We start from the raw sequence: 14,807 nt of genomic DNA on the forward strand, positions 1-14,807 counted from the left end.
ATTTAGTTATCTGCTCCAGGCAACCTTAATACCAGGTCTCTGTATAGATGTTTTTTCTCTAAATATTTATCAGGCTCATTTTTATCAATTACTTCTGGAGATTTTAATGAAGTCAGGTGCGGCACTTCAAAGACCAATCATTCTTGCCATTGCCGCTCTGTTCCCCGCACTGCCTTTTAGTCTGAATCAAGTGCATGAAAGAGATTCCCATTTCCTGTATGTGTTAAAGCATCAAGAATAGGGATCTGCATCTCTGCTAGAACTCTCTAGAAAGCTCTTTCATTTCCCATCATGTAAATAGGATGGGGTTTGGGAGACGGTGGCCTAATCTCTTTACCCAGCGCAGTTTTTTAACTGAATGAAAAAAAAATTCTCTTTATAACAACAGTTTAATGGCACAGGGCCAAAATATTGTATTAGGACAAAGGTCTCGAGAACATTAAGATATATTGATCACCTTTAAAGCTAAAACTATTTTCATATTATTGTATTAATTTTTTAATGTCTTGTCCATGTAACAAATATTTCTAAGTTTATAACTGACAAATTAAGCCTTGTAGATAGCCCTAAAACAGATTTACGTAGACTAATGAATGGAGGGAGCTACTTTAATAACCTTATAATAATACTGTTCTGTCAAACCTAGGTTATATTTTACTATTCCAGTTTCAGGGTTTCATTGTATTATTTTATCACAGAGTCTGGGAGTCAACAGATTCATGCATAAGGCATTTAACTTTCACAATTGCCTTAATGAAGCATGGCATGGAGACAATAAAAAGAATCACAAATTCTGAGGCATGCATGTCCTTTCCTTCACTACACATTAAGCAATGCAAGCAGCTGAAGGATTTTCTGGAAACTACACACACCCATATTTCCTTTCACAGTCTCAATATTTTAAAACCTGGGTTAACATCTAGAGTACCATTCATTTTCCTTCTCTAGAGCACAGTGTCTAGATCCAGGGTACAGGACTTTTTTAGTCAAAAACACTTCCGGTCTAACCTCTTATTCATTGCTCTTCCCCAGATCCCCACCAGACCAGGGAGATCTAGGTTTTGCACCACAGTGGTCAACCCTCTGCTTGCTCTCATCCTAACTGTGGATGAACTTACCCTGTAGGCTCAGCTGAGGTCCCCACCTCCTCTGAAATCCCAGAGCATCTGGCCTTTGTGCTAATCTATCTTCTTGCTTTCTCATCTCAGGGCCCCTTAATTCCAGCAGACTTCTTAGAGAGGAGTTCCATAGAGCTCAGCAGGGGTCCCTTACCCAATGAAAAACCTGAGTTAATGTTTATTAATCGACAGGATGATGAAAACACTGAACATAGTTGCCTTCAGGCATTGTGGAATATTATTTTAACTGGCCAAAGATATGCTATGTTTGTTTATGGTGCAGAATATTACTTTGTGTAATGATGTGTTACATTTTTATGCTGTATTTGTTTAATTATGTAAAGATGCGTTGCATTTGTTTCACCTTGCCTGCCTAAGGCACCTGATTGATCTAATAAAGACCTGAACAGCTGGTAGCTAAGTGGAGAAAAGATAGGCAGAGCTGGAAGGCAAAGAGAGAATAAACAGGAGGAAAACATCTAGGCTCAGAGGAGGAAGAACAAGAAAGAAGGAGGAGAGAATGAGAGACAGGCGTGAGACAAAAAGTCAGGCAGCTGCCAGCCAGCAAAGACAAGCAGAAGTAAAAGTAAGACATACAGAAGGGAAGAAAAGGAAAAAGCCCAAGGCAAAAGGTAGATAAAGAGAAGCAGGTTAATTTAAGTTAAAAGGGATAGCCAGAAATGACCCTAAGCTAGGCTTAACATTCAAAACTAATAATAAGCCTCCATGGCATGATTAGGGAGCTGGTTGGTATCCCCAAAGAAAAAGCCAGGTATATTCAGATTTGATTAAAGATACCATAAATTCTCAGAAGATGAAGATGTAAAATTTACTTAAATTTTACATTTCAAAACAGTATTCACCGCATTTAGAAAATACATTTAGGAAGACAAAAAACACAAGGCAGGAAATAACTTTTTTCCTGATAAACCCACTTCATAGAGTAAGTGTGGATTTATTTTGGCTTTGCATATGACAAAGAAACCCACTCCAAGAAGGGCAAGTACTTTGAGCCTTCAGCTAGAGCCAACCAAGGACGGAAGCCAACCAATGACGGAAAACAAGCAAGGATGGAAGCCAACCAATGACGGACGCCAACCAATGATGAAAGCCAAACAATCATGGAAGCCAACCAAGGACAGAAGCCTTTGGATTAGTGAAGCAAGACAGACTTAGACAGCAGTGACACACTGTCCTCACTAACACTCCCTTATTGGTCTTGGACTAGGAAGTAAACCTTGTGCCTCTGCTGTGAATTAAATCAAACACGTGAACAAATAAACATAATCATGAAATAATGCAGAGCCTGGAAATCAAGAACTCTAGACCTTTAAGATCAATGATTTTATTCAACACGGTTCCATTGCTTCCTTTACTTGTAGATTCAGAAATCCACACCTAATCTTTCAATGATACGAATCTATTCGGAAGATGGTGTAGGAATTCCTTCTGTTTGTGTGTTGCTTTCATTGGTTAATGAATAAAGAAACTGCCTTGGCCTAGTTGATAGGGCGGAACTTAGGCAGGTGGAGAAAACAGAACTGAATGCTGGGAGGAAGAAGAACAGAGTGAGAGATGCCATGGATCTGCTGTGGGAGGTAGATGTGCTGAAACTTTTCTGGTAGGCCACGACCTCGTGGTGACACACAGATTGATAAAAATGGGTTAAATTAAGATGTAAGAACTAGCCAATAAGAAGTCAGAGCTAATAGCCCAAGCAGTGATTTAATTAATACAGTTTCTGTGTGGTTATTTCAGCTGTAAGCTAGTCGGGCGGATGGGACAAACAAAGGGCTCCCTCCTCATACAACAGAAGATGTCTGAGAATATTTAAGGGTGAGATAACTCAAAGAAGCTAGCCACCATGGACTCAGTTTCCACACCTAGTTCCTCTCCCTTCCCCACATTGCCTCTGGTTTTTCTGGTTGACACTGGGAAGGTTTATCTTATATCATAGGAGTCAAAATTTCACATTCGAGGCAAAAGGTTTTCTGGATATGAATGTAAAATAACCTTTCACTCATCAAGCATTTTGTTAATTAATTACATCAGTGATTATTTGGCAACTTTTAAATTCCTTTTCCACCTTATATTCAAGAAAAACAAATCCTCTCTGCAATATAGTGAATTAATCAGTCTTACTAAATATTTTGAGAAAGATGTGCAAGGTAGTTGGCAGCAGCGAAGGTAGTATGAAAACCTATATCCTCACATTCAAATATATGATCACGGAAAAACCACTCAAGGAATATACAATATTCAGCAAAGCAACTGCATGGAAGATGGCTTCTGGTGTAGTCATGACACCCAAGAATGAAAGCGGAAATGAGCATGAAACAGGACATTAAGCTGAAAAGACTTGAGAGTCAAGTGGCTTATCATCTCATATGGAAGAAGTTGGGAGCTGGTTCCTTTAGCCACTCAGCAACGTCAGAGTCCTTGGCTCTGTCCCATCTTCACTTGGTTTTATCTCTGTCCTCAAGCTTGTGCTTGCAGGGTTGCAAATGGCTACAACAGCCCTACTGTCAATTATCCCACAGTGTCGACTTTGGACTTGTTGACTGCACGGACGACCAAGTCAGGGGAAAGGCCTCTTTCACAAGTCCTCAATTGACTTCCACCAATCGCTCATTGGCTAACTCGTAAAATATGTCAGTTTTCAAGGTAAACAGATAGCCTGGAAAGGGGAGTTAGATCATTTTAAGACAGCATAATCCCATTCCCAAAGTCTATGATACTTAAATAAAATGAGGGTTTCCTTGGGTCGGATGGCCAAGGGGCAATGATTGGTTGGTTAGTAAGCACAGAACATGCCATGAGGTCAAATCCTTTCAAAGTACTAGAAACCCAGCTTCAAGAAGTTTGTGTTCAGCCTGGAAATACCCTGGAGGTTTTGGCAGAAGAGTAATATAAACAAACAAAACATTAAGAGATTTTCAGCCTTTCATTCTGAAATCAAAAGTTTTGCTTCTCAACATTTGCATGAACTGAAGCTGTTGTTTACTTATTAACTGAGTGTTGTGGAATGTTAGTTTAAGATGTGTTACATTCTGTGGACTATTTGTTTAATGCTGAAAAGATGCGTTGCATTCTTTTATGTTGTATTTTTTAAACTCTGTACAGTTGTGTTACTGTACCTGCCTAAAACACCTGATTGGTCAAATAAAGAGCTTAACAGCCAATAGCTAGGCAAGAAAAAGGATAGGCGATGCTGTCAGACAGGGAAAATAAACAGGAGGAGAAATCTAGAGAAAAGAGCCAGGAGTGGGGGAAAAAAAAAAAGAGGATGCCAGGGACCAGTCACACAGCCACACAGCCTGCCATGGAGTAAGAAGGAACAAAAGATATATAGAATAAAGAAAGTAAAAAGCCCAGAGGCAAAATGTAGTTAAAGAGAAATGAAATAATTTAAGTTAGAAAAGCTGGCTAGAAATAAGCCAAGCTAACATGGGATAATTCATAAGAATAAGTCTTCATGTACTTATTTGGGAGCAGGGTGGTGGGCCTGCAAAGAGGGGGAAAAAAATAACAAATGAGTATTTAGGGTACTCTTGTGCTGTAAAAGATACAGAGCAGACAAGATGAAGAGCTTGCATTCTAGGCAAGTCCAACCTGCTGGATGTCAGGACTGGGAAGAGAAGCAAGGCAAGAAAATGAACTTGGAAAAGAGCAGGGACCACCAAACACTTGTTGGTCAAAAGGAGATTCTCATGGAACAGGATGAGAAGGCTGCCCCATGATAAGCCCCTGTTTGCACACAGAGATCCATGAGAACAGACAGTGGGGGGAGAGGCCGGGTGGAGGACATGGCAGCCGGTCTGACAGGATTTACTGAACTTGCACAATCAAGTTCAAGTCAGGTAGTGTACTTTGGCCCTGGCACAACTTTATGCTTTTTCAACTGTATCAGCAAACAAGAACAAACAACAAGGAAAAAGCCTACATATCGCTTTTCAGAAGCTCTCTTTGACATCTGTGTGGGGACAAACATAGCAAAACCTAAAATCAACAGGCCTACAAGCAGGCAGCTGTAGGAGCCAAGAGTAGCAGTCTAGGTGTTTTGGGAACTTAGAACTGGGCATGTTTTCTGGCCTCTGTAGGACACAGGACTATTTCTAAACAGTCAAGGTCTATTTAGGAAACATACAGAGAGACTAGTCCTCAGGAAATGTGCTAGGCCATTGCACAGCGAGGACACAGATTCTCAAGGAAGATTGGTAAAATTCAGATTCCAATTCCCCTGGTCCGGGGTAGAGGCTGAGGGATTGTGCTTCCAGCAAGTTCCCAGGACAGGCCAATGCTTTCGATCTGACCACTGAGGAGGACTGGAACAAAATGTAGCCTCAGAGTTGGCTTATGTTTGCCTGTTGTATTCACTTACCCTTACAGCATGCTCCAGAAGAGGAATCACACGACGCAGTTCAGGTTGGATTACAGCACTCAGCAAATGAGCTGTACTCATTGTTTCTAATATCCCGGGGTCCCAATGGCCACTGGCTACCATGCTGGACAACACACAGGTAGAGGAGTTCTCCTTGAGGCGCTTTGTTTAGCAGCTCTCTGCAGGGTGGAAACGTGTCCCAATTGCCACGTTGTACCTGGCGTTATGTTTCCCCATTCTGGTCTTTAACAAGCCACACCTAAGGTCTTTTCTGCTAAGATCAGAGTAACCTTTTACAAATTACCTCAAGATGGTATCTTCTAGAAAACCTTTCCTGAAAGTCAAGTTAGGTACACTCTCTACTTCTTCTGAGTTTCCCATCTGCACTCAATTTTCCTCAGCAATGCATTCCTACTATACTTTGCCTATCTGGTATATAAACCACCAACTCCCATCCAAAACACTGTTATTCTCCCCATGCCACTTCCGTGGCTATAGATTCCCATTTTACATGTGCCCATCCATTCTCCCATGTGGTTTCACAAGTTTCTTAAGTCTATATCCTTAGTGCAGTTGCTGGCATGTAAAATAGAAGAGAGCCAACGACGCTAGCTTGACACTAACTACAAGATGTGCTACACACAATGAGATAAAGGCACTGTGCAACACCTACGCACAGGGTTTGCAATGTCTACGCACAGGGTTTGCAATGTCTACGCACAGGGTTTGCAATGTCTACACATGGGTCTGGGTCATCTGGTGGACATGTTGCCAAAAAAACAGCCTGAGAATGAGGACAGGAGCAGGAAAGCCAAGAGAGAAAGGTCAAACCTGGAGAACCTCCCACTTGGCTTCTGCTGAACTGAATGCTCTGTGTCTTGATCACATGAAGGCATTTTCCTAGTTTAGATAAAGGCAGTTTATAAGGAAGCATTCGTGTCCATTCAAGCCACAAGGTATTTGTGTTCAGCTTGTTATTGGGCAACCATGCTTGCTAATTCCTTCTCAGCTGTGGGTTTTGAGCCAACCACTCAAAACCAGAATCACTTCAGTTGCTTTCAAATCATCATGTATAGGACGTGCTATGAACTCATACTCAACCTAAATCAAAATTTTCTTTACCAGTTTTAATACTAACATTTCTGTAACATGCTGATAATCAAAATTTATGAAGCCAATGACTTACTTTTTATCACTTCCCATGTAGATATACTTTTACACTTCTTTAGATTCTTATATATTTATGTATACATACTATAATTTATCTTTACTGCATGTCACCCAAAATAAGTCTGTTTCCCAGTTAGCATGCACCTGTGGACCTTCAATGGCTCTTTGTCTTCACCCACCGAGATTTTTGAAAGAACTCCTCAGGCCCTGCTGCTGTGGGACAATGCTCTTATATACTGTAAAGACATGTCACTCGTATTCATTTAATAAAACACTGATTGGTCAGTAGCCAGGCAGGAAGTATAGGCAGGGCAACCAGACTAAGAATTCCGGGCTGAGAGTGAGTTACCAGCCAGATGCAGAGGAAATAAGATGAGAATGCCTTATTGAGAAAAGTACCAAGCCATGTGGCTAAACATAGATAAGAATTATAGGTTAATTTAAGTTGTAAGAGCTAGTTAGTAATAAGCCTGAGCTAATAGACCAAACAGTTTATAATTAATATAAGCCTCTGTGTGTTTCTTTGGGACTGAACAGCTGTGGGATGGGACGGGACAGAAACTTCTATATACACCCTGGAGTTGTTTGTTAGCCTGGACAGAGCAGCGGGAGCATCAGACATTCTCTCTTCCCACCAGACTTATTTTCTGAATCAACTTACAAGGAACGTCTTAGCTTCATGTGCTGACTTTCCTCCATTTCCTGTTCTGTCCTATATATAGATCCAAATATAGAACCTAACCAAAGCTTTCCTATCAAGTAGCTTGCTAAAGATGGACCCATGGATCCAACAGCTGGAAAGGTCTTCAGACTCCAATCCAAAGATACTCCAAATATGACATGGTATGTACTAGTATTCATCTGCCACCTGCTCACAGAATCCCTCTTCTAACTAGAGCTGGGCTGAAGAATGATGGTTCCTTCATGAAGGAACAAAGAAAAGCTTCCCAGTCTTCTATTTTTTTTTTGTTAATAGATCTATTTACAAACAGGATTAAAAACTCCTCTAGAAGACAGTGCACAGGATAAGATTATATTTTATTAGAGATCTTATATTACATATTCCCAAAAAGTTATAAAAATCTTCCAAGAGAAAAATATCAAAACCTGTTGATTTCAATGAGCAAAATAATCAAAATGAAAGTAAACATTTCCTGCTAGACAAAGGACTGGGAAAACATTTTCATCACAAGTACAGACACGGGGAGAGAATTACAACGTTTTATAACATCTTACAGCGTTTTTACTTAAACCAATACTTCCAGAAAACAAGAATGCTGATATTTGAACAATGCACCCAATAAACAAAATTAAAATTTCAAGAAGTGGGGAGAGAGCAGTGAAGTAATGACTTGGTCCACTGAACATCTGTGACGATACGTGTAATAAAATCTAACCAGACAGACCACTGAGGTCATGACTGAAATGTAGCTGGCTGTTCATGGGTGCCAGAGAAACTCAATTATTTAGTTAGATCTTGACCATAACCCAAAGCAAAAAAAACCCCTCTTCTTTATTTCCCTGATGTTGTAGTCTGAATATAACTCTAAAAAGCAGAAATTTGCTGGCTCGAGAGGATTTCTGCTTCACCTGTGAGTCAACAGCTGGTGGGAACAGTGCACACTGAGTGAGACCCCGACCAACACAGGGCAGATCCATTTTTATTGCATCAGCTTTCATTTCGTCTCATCAGGACTTCCATGGTGATTAACCACTTAACCACAGAACACAGTGAACAGCCACAGGAAGGGACACCCTTAAGACACGCCAAGAATGCTCGTGCTATTCCTGGGATCTGCTCCCGGCTATCCTAGCCAGTGTCTGTAGAGGTTTACAGAAGAAAGCCATTTTCTTGTATTTTAGTTGCTTATTCCCCAACAAGTGAGGAAGGGAATGCGCAGCGCATGCTTATTGCATGGAATTACACCCTTACAGTATGGTTGTCAACTCTGGTATTGTTCCCTTAATGAATATAGGCAGAGGAATTTATGAGCAGAACAGAACGGTGAACGTAGGAGCTGCGTCTTCGAGTCAAAATCGAGACACTATCAGAATAAATGGCGAGGCAGAAATGACTGTCTCCGTAAGGGGATTGGAATGACAGGAGGTAAACGGAAGTTTACATCAGATAATACTAAACCAGGTTAAGACACTGAAGAGAACTTTTCAGAAGTGTACACAGCCAGAGAATTCTTTCTTTGCTGACATCAAATATAATTGTTACATTAAAGAAACGATGACCTCAAATTAACTTAAACGTCGTGTGATGGCGCATGGGCGAGAATGACACACGGAGTTCACCACACACACAAGTCTGGAACGTCCTCTTTAGTAAGATACATCAAGATGAGCTACGCCCAGTGGACTTGAAAACAGTCTATTTTAAAGCGTTCTCTTTTTAAGATGGTTAACTACTGTGAAATGCAAACAGGATTTGGATCTCGTGGGTTACGAAATCCTCGCTTCAAGTTGCAGTTTCCTTGGCAGCAGCATGTTTTAATTAACAATATTTTTCTTCCTTGTTTTGTTTTCTGACATCTCAGTACATTCAAATAGTCAAAATGTTTCGAGTAATACCACCACAAATTTAATGAAATAGATCAGAACGTGGCCAGCATTATCAAGCGAAAAATTACATAATTTATGTGTCATAGAAAGTACCCACCCCCCTGCCCCGGCCTCCCAACACCCCTCCCCTTCCCAAACAGTAATATGGACACCAAAAGATTTAACAAGACTTATAAAAAAATAAGGCACATTTATTTTTGATATGGTAATTTAAAAATAGAAAACCCCGCCTTGGAACACCTGTATTCAAATGAGCTGTGTAAAAAGACACCTTGTGGTACCTAAAATGGAATTGCTTCTTCTGTTTCTGTGACAATGGAATAAATTGCACCGATCCCACATTGTCAAGTAATGAAAATATGCCTCTGTTTCTACTGGTGAATGCCTAAAAAATCAGCTATTGTTTTAAGTGTAGGGGTAAGGAAAGGGCAGCCAAGAGGTCCGCTGGGAAAGAGTATGGAAATGAACTACATTTAGCGGAAGGGTTGAGGGACTGCACTTTTCCACATGTTTTTAAGCACACAAATATTTAAATTTGTAGCAATGATCGATGATTACAACTATTTTGGCCATTAAACTATTACCCACCAACTTTTGTTTTTTTTTTTCTTTCCATTTTCAAATGGGTATTTTATTTTATTTTATTTTTTTATAAAACTAATGATTTGAAATGTGGATATTTTTAAGAATCTCTATACAACCCTCAACGCAAACATACTTAGCTAGCATTTAACCTGAGATACAGTCTGTTGAGGGGTTGTCTTCCTGTAAGTCTTCATTTTTGTAACACCAGTTCACACTGACGGCGGCAGTTTGTGGACAAACTTAGAAAAAGAAACCTTTTTGAAATCATGGCTTTTTCTTCTTTTCTTACTAGACTGGTTCTTTAAAAAAAAAATAAATCACAGAATTCATGTTCTCACAGTAGCCAGAAGCTAAAGTAATGTGCTTAGTTATTGCACGTAGAAACCAAGGAAGGTTACAAAGCCGAGTTTCTCCACTCAAATCCGGCAGTCAGTTTCACCTCAGGCGGATTCGGAATGTGCTGATTTCCATGGGACTCAGGGTGATGTCACTTATATTCTGGGCATCTGGGGGCGAGTGCATCAAGGACAGTGACGAAGGGGTGAGACTTTCCACAGCAAACTTGTTGAAAAGTTTTGGGACTGACATCTAAAAAAAGCAAGTGACAAGATTTGCATATTCAGATCAACCCTGAGATTTACATATTCAGATCAGCGCTGAGCAAAGACTAGTAGCACATCTATAAAATCAATTTAAGGAAAGCACAGGAAGGAATATATAATGAAGGAGGAAGGACATTCCTGAACACATGAACTATCTATTCCCTGGAGAGACATGTGGCTATGGGCTGTTCCCTTGCATTTCTTTTAGTATTATATGTGAACATTTTCAATATAAGAGAGAACATCTAAGAGCCAACAAGTCCCTATGGTCCCTGAGGACTTTAAAATCAAACTCTTTTGGTCAATATTTATCCCTAATAATGGTAATTCTAAACCAATCCCTTCCCCCCCGTTTCCAAAAGAATTGAAAAATGAGACATAGCAATGGCTCAGCATATTACTGACCTTAATCTACAGGGACATTGGGAAAATGCATATTCTTCACCTTGCCAGGTCATCCTAAAGTGTCTCGGAATAATATATCTCTATTATCCCTCTTAAGATTAAATACCCTATCACTAGAAGGTTCATTACACATATTTAGATCATTCCTAATAGAGTGGAAACACACTGGAAAACACACACACACACACACAAACACACGAAGAGTGGGACGAAGACAGTCATCCAAGCAAACATTCTTCTCAGAATGAGTGCTAACGCTCGGCATTGGGGAAAACTGCTTGAGTCTGTCTGCGGTGTGCCCATGGAGTTCTGACAGAGAGCTGGCTCTGCCAGGCTGCTGGCTGGGCAGGCCAGGCTATATGCAGGGCCCAGGCAGCTGCTCTGTGAGTCACAGCTCACTCAGAGGCAAGCGACTGGATGTTCATCCTTCCAAGGAGAAGCTGATGAACCGCCAGAAGACCAACTTAAGGAGAAAAATCAAGAACAGGCAAGCAGCCAGCGGGATGCAGCCTCATGAGCCATCTGATCTGCAGTGATGACTCAGACACAAATCTGGATCAATCAGGAGACCCAGACATACATCTACTTCTCCAGATTAATCAACTGACTTGAGCGCAGCACAGCTGCCTCTGCGTTGTGCTCAATGATTCACTGACCATGGTCCTGCTGTTTATGTTATAGCCTTATCACTATGCCAATCATCGGTTATGTTAAAATCTGTTCCTGCCTTTGTGGAAGGTGGAGTCTACCTGCCATGGCTAAACTACGTTGTACGTGAGCGCGGGGAGCCTGGATAAGTTGAACATGGGGGAAAGGAGATGTAAGGTACTTTGTAGTCTCAAAATGGAAGACCAAAGGGATGATATGAACATTAGCTTCCAAAATGTAGATTCCAGCCATGTATTTGGACGCTGAGAAGAACAGAATTTTAGGTGGAATGAGTGTTTCTGAAGAAACTGCAGGCGGCTTGCAGTCAAGAAGGAACAAGTGATTTTTGGGCAATGAAGGGTCATATCACACTGTCTGCAAAGAGAGGATTTCACAGCACACCGTCTGACTAGCAAGCGACATTCTTAACTTACCTTTCCCTGAGTAGTAGAACAGGAGAGCCCCGTGCCTCTACTGGAGAATTGGCAATCGAACCCTTTTCTGTGGAGGATCAAGGCTGCCTCATCTGAATAGTCTTTGCCCGTCTGAAAATGAGAACACCGATATCGGTCACACAAGCATTAATGTGAGTCTTTACAGCATGTCACGTGATACTGCTGGATGTCTGCACATACGTTCCTCTCTTCTAAGGTTCCACACTGGCTGGGCCCATCGATTTCTATCCCCACTAAAGTTTACCTCTAAGGTCTTGGATAAGTAGCTTCCTGCCTTCGTTTCCCCCATGATCCCTAAAGGGACAGATTTCTTTTTGCCCTCATGTTAGTACTGATTTACTAAAAGTATCCTCAAATAAAATAATTTAGTTTTTTACATACACATCTACTGAATAAAACATACATAAACTTAGTCTCAGTTTGGTCAAGTGATGATGTAACATCAGCCCGAACGTGGGAAGGCTCTTTTCTATTAAATACCACTTTCTGCGAGGTGCACTAACATTTCCAATCTTTAATGTGTTGGTTCATTATTTTTATAGAAGAGACATTTAAATTGAATTAGTTATGCTATGCCAGCCCACATATATTATTAACTTGATATATCATTTTAAGTTCACACCACAGGAATCATCCTGGAGCAAAGAGAACAACATCAAACATGACCAGTCAATGATGACGAGAAACATACATTTCATTTACTTATTTATAAATAAATATTTACAAATATTTATTATATGTTTTTGTATTTGCTTGTTAATTGAAATAAATTCTTTTACATCCACCTAAATAGTGATACTATGTATGACTAGATATTGAGATATTTGATATAGATATTTTTTCTAAAGTGTAAGGATGGGGCCTGAGATGACTCAGTGGGATAAAGCATCCGGTGAGCAAGCTGGATGATCTTAGTTCAAATCCCCAGAACCTACATAAAAGGCAGAAGTAAAATGCGAGCATCTCCACCGTTGGCAGTTCCTACCTGAATATGAGAGATGGAGATGGCATCTCTCAGTGTTCAAAGGCCAGTTACCCTAGCTTACCCAGCAAGCAAAGGTACCCTGCCTCAAACAAGGCAGAAAAGGCAAGAACCAACATCGGGAAGCTTCTTCTAACGTCCACATGTGTACTGCAGCCCCCACGTGCTCACATATACATTCAAACACATGCAAACAAAAAAAAAAACTGTGTACAGGGGTTTGTGAGGATAAGTGAAATGAATTAAAAATCTTTGGAACTTTTATGTCATGTAAGCTAGTCAAAGGAGAGCTATCTGTTGTCAGTTCTGAGACAGACACAATTTACTTCTCTCTTCTCTAGCCAGAGATATGACATGGTCAAGCTCATGGTCATCATCACCAGAGGCCAAGCTTGCTTCAGGCGATACAGGGATATCTATTCTGAATAATCACCAGAAACACTCCAAGTAATTTGATGCTAAGGGGCCGGAGTAACTGCCCTTCCCTCGGGGTCTGCCCTGGAATAGCATGCTATGACACTCTGCACTGGCATTATTTTCAGTGGTATTGTAAGATTTTGTCTGAAGGGAGAGAAAAAGGTTTAAAGAATTCTGAATCATCAGGGGACCATAATATACACAACAACTTTAAATCTACAGACGATGAAGATGTCTAATAAAACTTCAACAAAATGTCGTGTCCTGATACATATTTCAGAGCATAAAAATAGCACATAGAAAACCCTTCACTAATTATACACAGAGCATCATAAAAATAACAAAGAGAACGCGATTCTGTACTAACTGTGACACCTGGGAACAGCAATTTATTTTAAGTATCAACTCGTCTATAAAATAGAACCAATGTTTGCCTACTTGCTGCACGAATTGGTCCTGTGGATGACTCCAGCAGGAATTCTATTGTGGTCTCACAGAGCCTCAAAGGGACAGGATGTGCTAGCAGAGGAACCCAAAGATCAGTGGCTCAGAACCTAGTCAGGACTTGGTCAGCCACTCTGTGCTGTGGCATTTAGTACAACCAGGTTTTCCCTTTTCTAAAAAACAGAAATAAAATGAAATGACCTAGAAAAGATATGCTCCAATGTTTGATATAGGAAGCCCTTGGCATGTTAGCTATTTGGGTTTTTAAAGAAATTCATCTAGTTAAAATAGGTGATTACTTTATAAAAATTACAAATCAATACAAATTAAATTTATATTCATAAATTTCCCCACTGACATTAAAACTTTGTAGTTAAAGAATAAGAGAACTGTCCAATTATATATCTATAGCTATATATATCAAAGCCCCAAACAGTCTATATGTTTATTTACAGATTATATGCCTTCTTAATTAAACTCTTCTACAAGCACTTGTCACGATTAACTTAAAATATGTGGCATTTTTAACTCTCTGGAGCATTCATAAAAAGCCACTTAGCCAAGTACTGTAGAAGATCACACACACACACACACACACACACACACACACACACACACACACACGAAAGAAATGGAATAACCAAATAACAAGGAGAATGCCCCTATTAGACATCTTTCACCATCAAGTGAAACTTCCAGTGCCAGGAATGGGTTATATCTAGTTGACTCTTTGGTCAAATGGCCCCATGGAAAACAACAAACATCATGGGCTATTGACAAGGTTATTGATTATACCCACAAACTAAAGGTAAAGTCCTATTGCTGAAGACAATACTTATATATCTCATGGAGCACGAAGAAACAAACTTTATTTAAATTCCTATTCATAAATTCATAAAACTATTGTTTTGCTAAAGGAGTGTAGCATTAAAATGACTTCTAATGACATCCTACTATATTCCTAGATCAGTGTCTCACTCAGCCATCATCGAGAAGCTTCCTCTTCAGTAGATGGGACAAACTCAGACACGC

At 40.2% G+C, this 14,807-nt stretch overlaps 1 protein-coding gene across 1 annotated transcript in view; it reads right to left on the minus strand.

The window, feature by feature from the left end:
- Positions 1-7,688: 7,688 nt before the first annotated feature.
- The window catches only part of Man2a1 (mannosidase alpha class 2A member 1), a 168,055-nt gene continuing 160,936 nt past the window's right edge, over positions 7,689-14,807 (minus strand). Inside the window, exons 21-22 of the mRNA XM_075951125.1 lie at positions 11,912-12,022; positions 7,689-10,410 (exon numbers count right to left, since the gene is read on the minus strand). Of these exons, the coding sequence (XP_075807240.1) occupies positions 10,258-10,410; positions 11,912-12,022 (264 nt within the window). The 3' untranslated portion in view covers positions 7,689-10,257. The remainder of the gene's footprint in view (positions 10,411-11,911; positions 12,023-14,807) is intronic.

This window comes from Microtus pennsylvanicus, chromosome 17, assembly GCF_037038515.1.
Source record: "Microtus pennsylvanicus isolate mMicPen1 chromosome 17, mMicPen1.hap1, whole genome shotgun sequence".
Taxonomy (NCBI): Eukaryota; Metazoa; Chordata; class Mammalia; order Rodentia; family Cricetidae; genus Microtus; species Microtus pennsylvanicus.